Source organism: Selaginella moellendorffii, unplaced genomic scaffold (assembly GCF_000143415.4).
Source record: "Selaginella moellendorffii unplaced genomic scaffold, v1.0 SELMOscaffold_62, whole genome shotgun sequence".
NCBI lineage: Eukaryota > Viridiplantae > Streptophyta > Lycopodiopsida > Selaginellales > Selaginellaceae > Selaginella > Selaginella moellendorffii.
Window position 1 is genome coordinate 908,551 of NW_003314323.1, and position 13,596 is coordinate 922,146.

At 50.0% G+C, this 13,596-nt stretch overlaps 5 protein-coding genes and 1 non-coding gene across 7 annotated transcripts; 5 read left to right on the forward strand and 1 right to left on the reverse strand.

Moving 5' to 3' along the window:
• The first annotated feature begins 53 nt into the window (after positions 1-53).
• On the forward strand, positions 54-2,429 carry LOC9644282. The gene is made up of 5 exons (XM_002984388.2): positions 54-709; positions 778-1,460; positions 1,510-1,706; positions 1,766-2,174; positions 2,233-2,429. The coding sequence occupies exons 1-4, from the start codon at positions 151-153 to the stop codon at positions 2,142-2,144; spliced, it is 1,818 nt and encodes a 605-aa protein (XP_002984434.2). The 5' UTR covers positions 54-150; the 3' UTR covers positions 2,145-2,174; positions 2,233-2,429.
• A 65-nt stretch (positions 2,430-2,494) lies between these two features.
• On the forward strand, positions 2,495-6,346 carry LOC9644283 (cellulose synthase-like protein D2). The gene is made up of 5 exons (XM_002984389.2): positions 2,495-3,399; positions 3,470-4,274; positions 4,326-6,060; positions 6,114-6,151; positions 6,199-6,346. Exons 1-3 carry the CDS (start codon positions 2,549-2,551, stop codon positions 6,057-6,059), a joined length of 3,390 nt encoding a protein of 1,129 aa, XP_002984435.1. The 5' UTR covers positions 2,495-2,548; the 3' UTR covers position 6,060; positions 6,114-6,151; positions 6,199-6,346.
• A 33-nt stretch (positions 6,347-6,379) lies between these two features.
• LOC9644284 (vicilin-like seed storage protein At2g28490) lies at positions 6,380-8,179 on the forward strand. The gene is made up of 7 exons (XM_002984390.2): positions 6,380-6,401; positions 6,481-6,740; positions 6,798-6,979; positions 7,046-7,126; positions 7,175-7,561; positions 7,615-7,876; positions 7,928-8,179. Exons 2-7 carry the CDS (start codon positions 6,482-6,484, stop codon positions 8,056-8,058), a joined length of 1,302 nt encoding a protein of 433 aa, XP_002984436.2. The 5' UTR covers positions 6,380-6,401; position 6,481; the 3' UTR covers positions 8,059-8,179.
• LOC9644285 (ATP synthase subunit epsilon, mitochondrial) lies at positions 8,117-8,606 on the reverse strand. The gene is made up of 2 exons (XM_002984496.2): positions 8,369-8,606; positions 8,117-8,303 (listed from the first exon to the last, which is right to left on the reverse strand). The coding sequence occupies exons 1-2, from the start codon at positions 8,577-8,579 to the stop codon at positions 8,275-8,277; spliced, it is 240 nt and encodes a 79-aa protein (XP_002984542.2). The 5' UTR covers positions 8,580-8,606; the 3' UTR covers positions 8,117-8,274.
• Positions 8,607-8,677: 71 nt separating this feature from the next.
• On the forward strand, positions 8,678-8,749 carry TRNAM-CAU. The gene has a single exon. It is a non-coding gene; the product is annotated as a tRNA-Met (tRNA).
• A 1,050-nt stretch (positions 8,750-9,799) lies between these two features.
• On the forward strand, positions 9,800-13,145 carry LOC9644597 (ion channel DMI1). 2 transcript variants are annotated; one of them, XM_002984391.2, is made up of 13 exons: positions 9,800-9,837; positions 9,895-10,286; positions 10,339-10,407; positions 10,474-11,055; positions 11,112-11,294; positions 11,350-11,409; positions 11,470-11,673; positions 11,723-11,971; positions 12,023-12,121; positions 12,176-12,370; positions 12,424-12,516; positions 12,572-12,838; positions 12,891-13,145. In XM_002984391.2, exons 1-13 carry the CDS (start codon positions 9,810-9,812, stop codon positions 13,107-13,109), a joined length of 2,640 nt encoding a protein of 879 aa, XP_002984437.2. In that variant the 5' UTR covers positions 9,800-9,809; the 3' UTR covers positions 13,110-13,145. The 2 variants fall into 2 exon arrangements, with proteins under 2 accessions (XP_002984437.2, XP_024545323.1); XM_024689555.1 differs by having other exon boundaries at positions 12,879-12,918.
• The last annotated feature ends 451 nt before the right edge of the window (positions 13,146-13,596 follow it).

Below are 13,596 nucleotides of genomic sequence, written 5' to 3' on the forward strand. Positions count from 1 at the left end.
TGTGCTTACACGTGTCCCATGGAATCTTTTGATCGGACGATGGATGGCAGCTGTGAAGGCTTTCACCTGTATGGGAATGGCTAGGGCTTTCAGGGAGGAGCGCCATGGGTAGTGAGGGAGTGGTCGCGTAGCTACAGTGACTCCGGCGAGATGTCCTTGATCGCGCCGGTGTTGTCGTCGATCAATGCGGGGATCTCCGAGTGCTGCGCCAGGCGGCGGGAATGCCGCGGGGAATGGAAGATTTTCGGGGGATACAGGGCTGGGAGAGTGATCGGGCTTCACCATTGCGGTGATGCTTTCCATGGATTTCGAAGAAGAATCGTCGTTGTGCAAGCGACAGCGCAAGAATCGTCGCCAGAGGGCCGAGCTGATGCCGATGCTCGATCCTATCTTAGCATGTGGAAGAATGCCAAGGAGCGGTACGAGCGAGAGCAACTCCAGCAGCACGCGTCTACCGTCCAGCAGGATCGTCAGCCGGATCAAGATAGGGAAATCCAGTCGCAAAGAGAGAAGGATTTTGCCAGGCTTCTAGATGTGCCTCAGGAAGAGCGCGATCGCGTTCATCGGCTCCAGGTGATAGACAGGGCCGCGGCGGCACTAGCGGCGGCGGAGGCTCTCTTGGCGAGCAGGCCGCAAGCTCCATCGACGATTGCGGAGAAGAAATGGGAGGAGGCCGCTGCGCGGGGATGGGAAGGAACGAAAAAGCTCGGTAAACTACAAACCAACTTGTTCTAAGTTGACGATAGTTTTCTATTCCTCATCAAACTTTCATTCCAGGAGATTTGCCTCGTCGCTCTGTGGTTGCTTCCGCTGAGCCCGCGACGACTGTTGTGTCTCCAGGTCCAGATTTTTGGACATGGTCGCCGCCACCACCACCATCGCCCGTGGAGGATCCATCGGAGAAAGCAGCATTGTCACCCAAGACTTCTCAGTCGGAAACACAGGTTAGTAACTCTGTTCTTGAGAAGGAACGGGAAGCGCAGACCCTAGAACTTCCTTTCGAGACCGAGAACGCAAGGTCAGTGCTTCCGCTAGTGTTTCAAAGCAGAGCAGCGCCGTCACTTCCACCTCTACAATCCTTGGTGGAGATCAAAGAAAATGTGGCGGCTACAAGAAAGAAACAGATCACGGAAGTTCCCACTGCTGTTCTAGAGAGAGACAAGCTTGCCGACTCGGTGGTGCACCAAGATCTCCAGACGAACAAAACTAAGTCTACGACGGGTGTTAATCCAGACGGCTCCAGGTGGTGGAAAGAAACCGGAGAGGAGGATCGAGGAAACGGCGTGGTTTGTAGCTGGAGCGTTACCAGAGGCGTGAGCAGCGAAGGTGTCGTGGAGTGGGAAGAAAAATTCTGGGAGGCCTGTGACGACTTCGATTACAAGGAGCTTGGATCGGAGAAGTCTGGACGTGATGCTTCTGGGAACGTTTGGCGAGAGTTTTGGAAAGAGACCATATGGCAGGTTTGTTCGCTTTGAGTTTGTATCGTCTCAAGTTTTCTAAGTATTGCAGGACGCCAAGAGTGGACTGCTTCATATGGAAAAGAGCGCGGAGAAGTGGGGAAAGAACGGCACTGGAGCTCAGTGGGACGAGAAGTGGTGGGAGCATTACGACGCTTCCGGGCGAGCGGAGAAGTGGGCCGACAAATGGAGTGTGATCGATCCCAATACACCTCTAGAACCGGGACACGGTCATGTTTGGCACGAGAGGTACGTAAACAAGTTCTACTTTGGCAGTGACAATCTTACATCAAAAACGTAATTCTCAGGTGGGGGGAAGAGTTCGATGGACAAGGTGGTGCGATGAAATACACAGATAAATGGGCCGAGCGATCAGAATTCGGTGGCTGGACAAAGTGGGGTGATAAGTGGGACGAGCGCTTCGATAAGAATGGTATCGGCAAGAAGCAAGGCGAGACTTGGTGGGCGGGCACCAATGGTGACCGATGGAACAGGACTTGGGGCGAGCAGCACAATGGGACCGGCTGGGTGCGCAAGTATGGATCGAGCAGCAGTGGAGAGTTTTGGGACACGCACGAAGAACAGGAAACTTGGTACGAGAAGTTCCCGCATTTTGGCTTCCATCACTGCATGGAGAACTCGCAAGAGCTCCACAAAGTGAGCAAGAAGAAGAAGAAGCGATTGTAGCGAGCGAACGATCGAAACAACACTCACCAGGTTTCTTTCGAGAGAGAAATTCTTGGTTCTTTGCTCATAAAGTTCTTTTGTCTCGCAGGTTTTATTTTCATGAAGAGCGTAAATTCCATGAAAACCAGCGTTAAACTCGGGACGAAGATCGGTTTGCGGTTCGATTCCCATCTCCCTGCGCGTGCGAATTTAATAAGTACCGTCCGATCTAACGGCTACTCCACTCAACGGCTAGCTAGGGTAGAAAATATTTCGCAAATATTTCCTTCCATCGTCTTCTCGCTATCTCTCTCGATACAATGCGCCTCTGATCGGGGCCAATCGGCGCTCGAAATTTCGGTTTCCTAGCTTGCGATCGCTCCAATCCAGGTATTTCGCACAGGGATAGCGCATTAGATCGGGAAATGGAGTCGCCGGCTTCATCCGTCTCGATCTCCAGCAGCCGCCGGCCATTCCGCGAGCTCCTCAGCCCCAGGAATCTCAACACCAGCATCGACAGCCCGCGATTCCTCCCTCCTCGCAGTCCTCGCTTCCTGAAATCCGGCACTCCATCGCCGACGGCGTGCTCTACTCCTCCCAGCCATCGATCGCCGGGCGGAAGCTATGTGTTCATGCCCCGGGAGGGGAATGATCCCGGCCGGGAGGCGGTATCGACAGCGAAAAACTACACGGTGTTGATCCCTCCCACTCCGGATCCGGGGTTTCTCGCGGCGCCCAAGACGGGGGACATGGCCAGTGCGATGTTCACGGGCGGATTCCAGAGCGTTACCAGGGGCCACGTAATGGACCAGATGAAGGAGGCCAAGGTCGTGATGACGCTCAGCTGCGCTATCGCTGGGTGTGATGGCAAGGCCATGAAGGACGAGATGGGCGAAGATCTAAGCCCGTGCGAGTGCGCGTTCCGGATTTGCAGAGACTGCTACTTTGATGCTATCAACAATGGTGGGAAGTGCCCCGGTTGCAAGGAGATGTACAAGGTGCTCGATATCGAGGGTCCCAATGCCGAGACTTTGCCGCTCCCAGCTCCCAGGAGGCTGTCTCTTCTACGATCCAACCAGCCCGGGTCGATGAAGCAGGACTTCGATCACACGAGATGGCTTTACGAGACGAAAGGGACTTACGGGTATGGAAATGCGCTGTGGCCAAAGGATGATACGTACTTTGGCGATGGAATGCCATCGAGTTTCAAGGACAAGGCGAGACGTCCCCTGACGCGCAAGACGAACGTCTCAGCAGCTATCCTTAGTCCCTACAGGTACACGGACTTGGCTTTTTTTTTCTTTTTCTCGAGCTTTAGAGCTAAACCCGTACGTTGTTCCATGCAGGCTCTTGGTTTTCGTCAGGCTAGCCGCACTGGGACTCTTCATCACGTGGAGGATCCGTCATCCAAACCCGGAGGCAATGTGGCTGTGGGGACTGTCAATCGTTTGCGAGTTGTGGTTCGCTTTCTCTTGGATTCTCGACCAGCTGCCGAAGTTGTGTCCAGTAAATCGCACCACCAACTTGGCGGTGCTCAAGGACGAGTTTGAGAGGCCGACAGCGAAAAATCCGAAGGGCAGGTCTGATCTTCCGGGGATAGACATTTTTGTGTCGACAGCTGATCCGGAAAAGGAGCCATCTCTGGTAACAGCAAACACCATCCTCTCGATTCTCGCAGCCGAGTATCCCGTGGAGAAGCTGTGTTGCTACCTTTCCGACGATGGTGGTTCACTGTTGACGTTCGAAGCATTGGCTGAAGCAGCAAGTTTCTCAAGAATCTGGGTGCCGTTCTGTCGGAAGCACAGCATCGAACCTCGGAACCCGGAGGCTTATTTCATGCTCAAGGGAGATCCGACTAAGAACAAAGTTCGCGCGGATTTCGTGAAGGACAGAAGACGAGTGAAACGTGAATACGACGAGTTCAAAGTTCGGATAAATGGCCTCGGGGATGCAATCCGGAGGAGGTCTGACGCTTACAATGCGCACGAAGAGATCAGAGCAAAGAGGATTCAGGTGGATAGCGGATGTAACCCGGGAGAGCCGCTTAACGTTCCAAAGGCCACCTGGATGGCCGATGGTACGCACTGGCCGGGGACATGGCTTAGCTCAGGCAGTGAGCACGGACGAGGAGATCACGCTGGAATAATTCAAGTAAGTTTTTCTTCTCGCGAATATGATCTTATTGACGTTTTGGTGTTTCAGGTGATGCTTGCGCCTCCAAGTACCGAGCATCTCATGGGCTCAGCTGACAATGACAACAATCTTATCGATACGTCCGACTGCGACATTCGGCTACCAATGCTGGTATACGTATCCAGAGAGAAACGAGCGGGGTATGACCACAACAAGAAGGCCGGGGCGATGAACGCGTTGGTACGAACAAGCGCGATCATGTCGAATGGAGCTTTTATCCTCAACCTCGACTGTGACCACTACGTCTACAACTCCCTCGCATTCAGAGAAGGGATGTGCTTCATGATGGATAATGGTGGTGATCGCATCGGCTTTGTCCAGTTCCCGCAGAGATTCGAAGGCATCGATCACAATGACCGGTATGCCAACCACAACACTGTCTTCTTCGACGTGAACATGAGAGCACTCGATGGTATCCAGGGGCCCGTGTATGTTGGAACGGGCTGCTTATTCCGGAGAGTTGCGCTCTACGGGTTCGATCCTCCTCGGTGTAAAACACGAAGCTGCTGGAACAGGAGAAAAACGAGGCTGACGAAAAAGAATACCGGTATCAGTATGGAGGAAAACGAAGACGATTTGGAGGCCCAGACTTTGCTGCCAAAGCGTTACGGGACATCGACCAGCTTTGTAGCTTCCATCTCCAACGCTGAGTTCCAGGGCAGGCCTCTCTCGGGACAGGGGGTGATGCTCGGAAGACCAGCTGCTTCATTGATTTCTCCAAGAGAACCACTGGATGCTGCTACTGTTGCGGAGGCGATCAACGTCATCTCGTGCTGGTACGAGGACAAGACGGAGTGGGGACAGAACGTCGGCTGGACATACGGTTCAGTCACCGAGGACGTGGTTACGGGATACACCATGCACAACAAAGGCTGGAAGTCCGTGTATTGCGTGACGAAGCGTGACGCTTTCAGAGGCACAGCACCAATCAACTTAACGGACAGATTGCATCAGGTGTTGCGGTGGGCGACAGGCTCGGTTGAGATCTTCTACTCCCGAAACAATGCTCTCTTCGCCAGCACCAGAATGAAGTTCCTGCAGCGCATTGCCTACCTCAACGTCGGCATCTACCCGTTCACCTCGATTTTCCTCACGGTCTACTGCTTCCTGCCGGCGCTGTCGCTTCTCACGGGGAAGTTTATCGTCCAGACGCTCAACGTGACTTTCCTGGTTTACCTTTTGATCATCACGGTCACGATCTGCTTGCTGGCGGTGCTGGAGATCAGATGGTCGGGGATAACTCTGGACGAATGGTGGCGGAACGAGCAGTTTTGGGTGATTGGTGGAACCAGCGCTCATCTGGTGGCTGTGTTCCAGGGACTCTTGAAGGTCATCGCCGGGATAGATATCTCCTTCACTCTGACGTCGAAGAATTCTGGTGACGAGGACGACGAGTTTGCCGAGTTGTACATGGTCAAGTGGAGCGCTCTGATGATACCACCCCTGACTATCATGATGGTGAACTTGATCGCGATCGCGGTGGCTGTCTCGAGGACGGTCTACAGTCCTGTTCCTCAGTGGAGCAAGCTTCTCGGGGGAGTTTTCTTCAGTGTTTGGGTGCTGTTCCACCTCTACCCGTTCTCGAAGGGCCTCATGGGGAGGAGGAGGCGCACCCCGACTATTATCTTCGTCTGGTCTGGACTTTTGGCCATCGTCATATCTCTGCTGTGGGTCTCCCTCTCTTCTTCCTCTTTGACACCGGACAAAGGCATGGGTATCGGTGGTAGCTTCCAGTTTCCTTGAGGTACGAAAGGTTGTTTATATCTTGCGAGCTGGACTGATACTTTGCTTATTTAGCTCCACGTCGTTGCGGGAGAATTCTTGTACTATAGAAGGTACTTGCTATGAACCACCATTGCCAGTTGCTGATTGAAATTTGCAGGGACTTGCTTAAGTAAGTAGCTCTGATCCTACTGGAGAGGGTTATTTGTAACCAGAGATAGCTGTATACGCTGGGATGATGGCATTCCAAATACAGGTGTTTCCATCCAGCATTTCATGAATACGATTAAACTTTGCATTTTTCAGTCTTTTATTTAGCAAAACAGGTGTCACGCATGCAGACGAAATCTTCGTTTTATAATGGTCAGTAAGCACCTCATCGAGAACGGGCAAGTCGGTTTAGGATTTTTCTTTTGGTTCTAAATTCCTCTAGTCCCTGCAGGATGATTAAGCTCTTGCTACTTGCACTTGCGGTCCTTGTAGCCGCATCGGCCTGCGAATTTGAGTATGAGGACTTCATCCTCGGTGAGCCTGTTGAATATGTCAAGAGTGATGCTGGAGAGATCCGAGCTTTGATGGGCTCTCACGAGGACCTGTCACTCAAGGAGCGTGATGTAGCTCTCGGCTTCATCACCATGGAACCTCGGGCGTTGCTGCTACCACATTACATGGACGCAAGCCTTGTTTTCTATGTCCAGAAAGGTACTAAAAAATGGTTCTCTTTAAGTTCGCTGGATCGTGATGTCACAAACTGATCAGGCGATGCTATGATTGGATCGATTCGTGGGGAGTCGACTGTCAAGAAGGATTTGAAACGAGGGGACGTTTATACTGTTCCTGCTGGAGCTGTTTTTTACGTGCTCAATGCGAACGAAGATGAGAAGCTCGAGCTGATCGGTATCTTCGACACCTCCAGGGGGTCACGCAGTGGTAAACTTCAGGTAAGAGCGTAATCTTTGGTTGCTTGTCACAAGACTAAGTCATATATTTGTTTTGATGATTTGAAGTCGTTCTTCGTCGGCGGTGGACTCCATCCTAAACTTGCATTGGCTGGTTTCCGTTCGGGCCTTCTAGCAGCAGCTTTCAAGGTACTTCGTTTTGTACGGGGATCTGCTCTCATCGGCTTGTCTGTGCAGGTATCGGAGGAGGAGATCAAGAACGTGTTTGGCTCCCAGGATGGAGGACCAATCATCCCCACGAGCGTTGGGATGTTTGCACGATTAAAAGGCCAAGAGAACTATCTGGAAAGCGTGGTTTCCAACAAGAAGCACAAGAAGGACGAGGACAAGAAACACAAGGACGACAAGAAGCACAAGAAGGATGAGGACGACAAGAAACACAAGGACGATGACAAGAAGCACAAGGAGGACGAGGACAAGGAGAAGCGCAAAGACAAGATCTTCAACCTCTTTGAGAAGCGAGCATTCGAGAACCAACACGGCTGGATTGCCTCCACTCTCGGCGAAGACGTGCAAGCACTGGCATCAGGCCGGATTGGAGTTTCCATCGTCAAGTTGCAAGCGGTAAGTTCAAAGTCTCATAAAACTTGCTTGGTTCTCTAACACATCTCTGGCAGGGTAGCTTTTTGGCTCCGCACTGGAATAAGCAAGGAGCTGAGTTTGGAGTGGTGACAAATGGCACTGGAAGCCTCCAAGTCGCTCTTCCCAACGGCACGAATGGCGTCGATGCCAAGCTCAATGTAGGCACCATCTTCCACGTACCGCAGTTTTTCCCGGCTTCCCAGATCGCTGCCACTCACGAGTGCTTGGAGTTCGTCAGCTTCACTGTCGCGGCGGATTCTCGCTCGGAGCTCACCGAGGGGATACAGTTTCTCGCAGGTAGGAAGGACGCTTTTGGTTAGAAGTTGTGATCGTGGATGGTTTTTGCAGGGAGAGGCTCCGTGCTCGAGAAGTTGGAGCTCGGCATTCTCGCGTTGTCGTTCAATCTGCCTGATCATCTGGTTTCAAGCTTCTTGGCTTCTCAGGACGATGCAGCAATCCTTGCCAACGACGTCCAGTAATCTCGGGGTGGACATGGTGTTCCGCTAGATAGAATAAAGAAAGATGGGACACAAGATATTCGGGCCAAAACTATGAGAGCTTTCTCGAATTTCAGCGAAAATTATCGTGTTGAATCCTCTACAGGTTATTGCTGGAGGAATCACCAAGCCAGAAGAAACAAAAGAGAGGGAGACTTAACAAGCGTTTCCAATTATTTGGTGGTGGATCGACCACTCTCACTCGAATCCTCCGGTTCCCCGAAACTCTGTGGAAATGCCAGTGGTATGAGAAGCTACATTCTTCTTTCTGTGGCGAGAGGGAGGGATTTACCTGGCTTTTGGGCGACGCCGTCGACCCACTTGGTGATCTTGTAGTGGACTTGCTCCCTGGCGGCAGTCTGGGTCTTGTAGGGCTCCTTGAGGCACTTGCGGAGGTGCGTGGCGCAGGCGTTTGCGTAGGACATGTAGGTCATGCCCGCGACGCGCCAGTAGGCCGTGGCCGCCGGCCCTGTTGCCGCTGCTGCTGCTGCTGGCGACGCCATAGCCAAGAGCCCTAATGCTACTCTAGCTTTCTTAACATAATTTATTTTGGTTGTAGGTAAACCTTTTAAATATAAAAGCCAGAGCCTGATTATTACAAATCAGAGTGGCGCAGCGGAAGCGTGGTGGGCCCATAACCCACAGGTCGGAGGATCGAAACCTCCCTCTGATAGCAAAGTTTTTTGAATTGTTTTATTTCGAAATACAAAGCTTTAACTTTCATGTTTACAAATTCAATTGCAGATCGTCTGGATCGTCGCCATTTATCGTACGACGAGCTGCCACCCTTCCGCCATAGCCGTGACCTTGTCCCGAGCACATACTTGAGGAGGGAAGCCCTCAGAGGAAGAGATCCACTGAGGAGCCCAAGTCGAAGAGCCAGCTCCTTCCAGGCACAAGACCGTGACCTTGTGGTCTTTAGGTGGCGAGATTTGAAAGAAATTTCCTAAAAGATTGTCTTCTTGTTGCCGCTAAACGTTTGCTGCTGAAGGGAAGTTGTTTGATGCGCTATTAAAGAGGGCGACTTTGTTGTTCTTGTTGTTCTTAACTGGATTGCTGCTAGTGTTGGCCAAGGAAACCATGCCATAGCCTTGCACAGCCGCCGTTGAGAAAATGGATTGATGCCCGCTGCATTTCTCGCAATATGGTAATCGCTTGGGCATTTTAAACAGAACAGGATTCCACATACCACTCCGAAGAGACCAGACAAGTATATCCATCATTTAGGAACAAGTCGCCTTCATACATATGCCACCATGTTTGGGCTTAAGCTTCACTGCGAAGCTATAGCTTTAGATCTTTGGCCCAGGAGAGGGCTCACACACAAAATGCGATGAGCGAAATTACTTAAGAATTATCAGAGGGAAATACCGGCAGCTTGATGATCTCGCCCTGACCATAGCTCCCATCTTCCAGATGCTCTCTAATCCGTGGAGTTCCTGGTCCCAGCAACGACGGAGCCGCATTTCTGGTGAAACGGCGCATCACTAGAACTCTCCTCTCCTTGTTTCCTCCTATGCCCCATTGTCTTCCTAAATTCTATCCTCTGCTACGAGCACACAAAAAAAGAATTTTTCCTCCAACAATGCAAGGCAGTTGTGCTAGCAGCACTAGATAACTGACTGGGTCAAAACCATCCCTCTAACGAAATCTTGATTAAGCCCCATTTTAATATTTGGCGGGAATAGTAGTATGAACCCTACACCCTAGGGTTCGATGAGCATGCGCGCACGATGCGAGGCGGCAGCTGCCAGGAGCAAGGTTTGAGCATATATTTCTGTCCTCTGTTTCTATAATCTCGGTGCATTTGCTTCTCAGGTGGGCGATCTCTGAGAAGATCGTCCTCGATTCCATCCAATCTCAAGGATGCCACGAGCCCTGTTTTCTCAGGGCCGCCGCCGATCGTCAGGCGATTGAAGAGCGCTAGTGAGTCTCGGCGCTTGGCTGTCGAGAAATTCAGGAGTGAGGATTCCAGGCCAGATGATAGCTGGATCATTGTGGATAAGGAGGAGGCGGAGCCTGGATCAAAAGCGAGGGATGATCGGGATAACCTCCGGGTGAAAAAATCAAAGCCGATGAATTCTTTGGAGGAGTCTCATGGTACTCCATCGTCATCTAAAGGTCATGTCTCTCGAGTCGCGGATGGAGTTTCTAACTGGAACGCTACACAGTTCGTGAGACTTTTCATCTATGCGTCGCTCTCTCTTTTGGTAAAGCTCTAAACAATGTTTCTATCCTTTGCATCCATTCGTTTGTTTCCAGCTTATACTGTCCTACTTCGCGCTGATTGTGTACACCCTGGTTTTGCGAGCAGAGCGACAAAACGTCAAGGTAAAAAGAGTTCTTTGTTTGGTATTCTATCACGATTTTATTTTAACATTTGCTATCCTATGGCAGGAATCTCTTGTCAAACTCCAAGCACAAATCGAGACATGCACAACGAGAATGAGCACTCTGGAAACAAATCTTGACCAGAAACCGGCTAGGAGGCTTGCACTTTTTGTGACTGTCTTCTTTCTTGCTATGCCTTTTCTAATTCTGAGAGTTATGGATGACATACACAGCAAGCTAACGAGAAACATCACAGACGAAGAAGTCCCTCCGAGCAAGAGGTTAGCGTATCTCGTGGACTTGATATTTTCGAACGCAATTGCAAAGCCGATTGCTCTACTTCTCGCAACAATGCTTCTAATAGCTTTCGGTGGGAATGCATTATATTCTGTTACTGACGATACTTTTGAAGATGCGCTATGGCGAACTTGGAGTTATGTAGCGGATTCTGGCAACCACGCTGACAGCGTCGGCTTGGGTTCCAGAATCGTATCAGTTTGTATCAGCCTTGGCGGGCTGCTTATTTTTGCTCTCATGCTCGGTCTTATTTCGGATGCCATTTCAGAGAAAGTAGACTCGCTTCGAAAGGGAAAGAGCGACGTCATTGAGAGCAACCACACTTTGATCCTTGGATGGAGCGACAAACTTGTAAGTTATCTCTATTTTGTTAGCATTAAGGCTTCAAACCGCAGTGGCTGTTGTAGAACTCGCTGCTAAACCAGCTTGCAATTGCCAACCAAAGTCTAGGTGGTGGGGTGATCGTCATTCTTTCTGAAAGAGATAAGGAGGAAATGGAGGCTGACATTGGGAAGATGGAATTTGATTTTCTCGGAACTTATGTCATCTGTAGAAGTGGAAGTCCTCTCATCATGGCCGACCTTAAGAAGGTACGCGGAAATGTCTTCACGAATTTTTTAATTTTTTTCTTAAAACGACTTTCAGGTTTCAGTGTCTAAGGCTCGTGCCATTATAGTACTTGCAGAACCTGGGAACGCTGATCAGGTTTTTCCTACTTTCCATGCTCTGATCGTTTTGTAACTTACTGAGTTTTCCTACTTACAGAGCGATGCTCGGGCCTTGAGAGTGGTTTTAAGTTTGACAGCAGTGAAAGAAGGATTGAAAGGTCACGTCGTGGTCGAACTCAGTGACATAGATAACGAACCACTGGTGAAACTTGTTGGAGGTGATCTGGTAGAAACGGTCGTGGCACATGATGTTATTGGTCGACTTATGATTCAATGCGCTCGTCAACCGGGGCTTGCACAGGTTTTTTCTTGTTTCTCTACGTAATCTCTGTTAACAGCCCTTCTTCCAGATATGGGAGGATATACTTGGATTTGATAACGCGGAATTCTATCTTAAACGATGGCCACAGCTTGTTGGGATGACATTTGAAGACGTTCTTGTGTCATTCCCTGATGCGATACCTTGCGGGGTTAAGGTAGCAGCTAACGCAGGCAAAATTGCCTTGAATCCAGATGATGACTACATCATATGCGAGGATGATGAAATTCTAGTGATTGCAGAAGATGACGACAGTTACTTTCCAAGTTCGCTACCGAAGGTACTGTTGTTTCACTGTCTCACTGCAACTTACTTGGCTTGTTTTGGCCAGGTGAAGAAAGCTGCACTACCGAAGATTGTAATTCCTCGAAAATATCCCGAGAAAATGTTGTTTTGTGGTTGGCGGCGAGATATAGATGACATGATTGTTGTAGGTCCTCTTCTCAGTTTTTCTTTGCCGTGTGGAACTTATCCCAGCTTTCAGGTTTTAGAGGCTTCTCTTGCACAAGGATCGGAGCTATGGATGTTCAGCGGCGTGCCAGAGCATGAAAGAGAAAAGAAGCTTATCGACGGTGGCCTTGATCCCAAGCGGCTTGAGAACGTCCATCTGGTGCATCGTGAGGGAAACCCTGTTATCCGAAGACACCTCGAAAGCTTGCCGCTGGAAACATTTGACTCGGTAAAGTTTCGTTTCATGTAATAAAAATCCATAACTTTCTTTCCTTCTTGTAGATATTGATTCTGGCAGATGAGGAGCTTGAAGATTCGGTAATCCACGCAGACTCGCGCTCTTTAGCTACTCTACTACTGATACGTGACATCCAGGTACGTCGAGTTTTTAACCCCCCGGACGCCAACTTAATCTCGTGTCATTCTCCAGTCAAAGCGATTACCATACCGAGATCTAAGAGCTGTCCAAGTCCGGCAGGCTGGATCCTTGCAAACCTCCTGGATACGAGAAATGCAGCAGGCATCAAACCAGTCAATAATCATCAGCGAGATCCTCGACTCGAGAACAAAACACCTGGTCTCGGTGTCCAAGATCACCGACTGCGTCCTCTCCAACGAGCTCGTGAGCATGGCTCTGGCAATGGTAGCGGAAGACAAGCAAATCAACCGCGTTCTGGAGGAGCTATTCGCTGAAGAAGTAAGCCCATGGCTCGCAAGCTTTCAAATTGATACACAAGTTTTACTGACAGGGGAATGAGATCTACATTCGGTCGGGCGAGCTCTACTTATACGACCAGGAAGTGCTGAGCTTCTTTGAGCTGATGATGCGCGCGAGAAAGCGGCAAGAGATATTGATCGGATATCAAGCAGCTTGTGCCGATCGTCCTTCCATCAATCCCGCCAAGAAACACGCTGCAAGGAAATGGTCTACTAGCGATGTTTTCATTGTTCTTGCGTACAATGAGTGAGGAAGGAGGAATAGTGTATATCAACATTGATTTTACATTCTTTGGACACACGTAAAAAGACGCTCTTAGATTCGCTCTAAACAAAATCGAGCTGTCTCTTCTTTTATTCCGAATTTCGGATATCATCACTCTCTTCTTCTTCCTCGTCTTCGCAGAGGCAGCAACGGCATCTCCAGCAGCTCCATCGGCGTCCTCCTCCTTGATTTGGCGAGGATCGAGAATGGAGCGCCAGTGATGACTCCCAGGGGTTGCTTGTTTTTGGATTGATTTTCTTTGTCCGCAGATTGCAAAGCCGAGAGTGTCACTAAGGTAATATATATCTTATTTTGTACGTATCCCAAAGTTCTTGCACCGTTTCTGAGCAGCACTGTGTCGGATGTTTGTTTCAGACATTGTAATGTTTTTCGACTATAAGTCTTTCTATATTTTAGGTATCGAGCTCTTCTTCCAGATAGAAGAGACATCCTTCGTTAGCCAGATGCAAACT

What these genes read in the sequence shown, in the direction of transcription:
- LOC9644282 (XM_002984388.2), top strand. Translation starts at nt 151, where the DNA reads ATGTCCTTGATCGCGCCGGTGTTGTCGTCGATCAATGCGGGGATCTCC. An exon ending in GGAAGGAACGAAAAAGCTCG is followed by an intron (nt 710 to 777) that starts GTAAACTACAAA and finishes CTTTCATTCCAG; the next exon opens with GAGATTTGCCTCGTCGCTCT. An exon ending in GGAAAGAGACCATATGGCAG is followed by an intron (nt 1,461 to 1,509) that starts GTTTGTTCGCTT and finishes TAAGTATTGCAG; the next exon opens with GACGCCAAGAGTGGACTGCT.
- LOC9644283 (XM_002984389.2), top strand. Translation starts at nt 2,549, where the DNA reads ATGGAGTCGCCGGCTTCATCCGTCTCGATCTCCAGCAGCCGCCGGCCA. An exon ending in GCTATCCTTAGTCCCTACAG is followed by an intron (nt 3,400 to 3,469) that starts GTACACGGACTT and finishes TGTTCCATGCAG; the next exon opens with GCTCTTGGTTTTCGTCAGGC. An exon ending in ATCACGCTGGAATAATTCAA is followed by an intron (nt 4,275 to 4,325) that starts GTAAGTTTTTCT and finishes TTGGTGTTTCAG; the next exon opens with GTGATGCTTGCGCCTCCAAG.
- LOC9644284 (XM_002984390.2), top strand. Translation starts at nt 6,482, where the DNA reads ATGATTAAGCTCTTGCTACTTGCACTTGCGGTCCTTGTAGCCGCATCG. An exon ending in TGTTTTCTATGTCCAGAAAG is followed by an intron (nt 6,741 to 6,797) that starts GTACTAAAAAAT and finishes CAAACTGATCAG; the next exon opens with GCGATGCTATGATTGGATCG. An exon ending in CACGCAGTGGTAAACTTCAG is followed by an intron (nt 6,980 to 7,045) that starts GTAAGAGCGTAA and finishes GATGATTTGAAG; the next exon opens with TCGTTCTTCGTCGGCGGTGG.
- LOC9644285 (XM_002984496.2), bottom strand. Translation starts at nt 8,579, where the DNA reads ATGGCGTCGCCAGCAGCAGCAGCAGCGGCAACAGGGCCGGCGGCCACG. An exon ending in CGGCGTCGCCCAAAAGCCAG is followed by an intron (nt 8,304 to 8,368) that starts GTAAATCCCTCC and finishes GCATTTCCACAG; the next exon opens with AGTTTCGGGGAACCGGAGGA.
- LOC9644597 (XM_002984391.2), top strand. Translation starts at nt 9,810, where the DNA reads ATGCGAGGCGGCAGCTGCCAGGAGCAAG. An exon ending in CAGAGCGACAAAACGTCAAG is followed by an intron (nt 10,408 to 10,473) that starts GTAAAAAGAGTT and finishes ATCCTATGGCAG; the next exon opens with GAATCTCTTGTCAAACTCCA. An exon ending in TACTGATACGTGACATCCAG is followed by an intron (nt 12,517 to 12,571) that starts GTACGTCGAGTT and finishes GTCATTCTCCAG; the next exon opens with TCAAAGCGATTACCATACCG.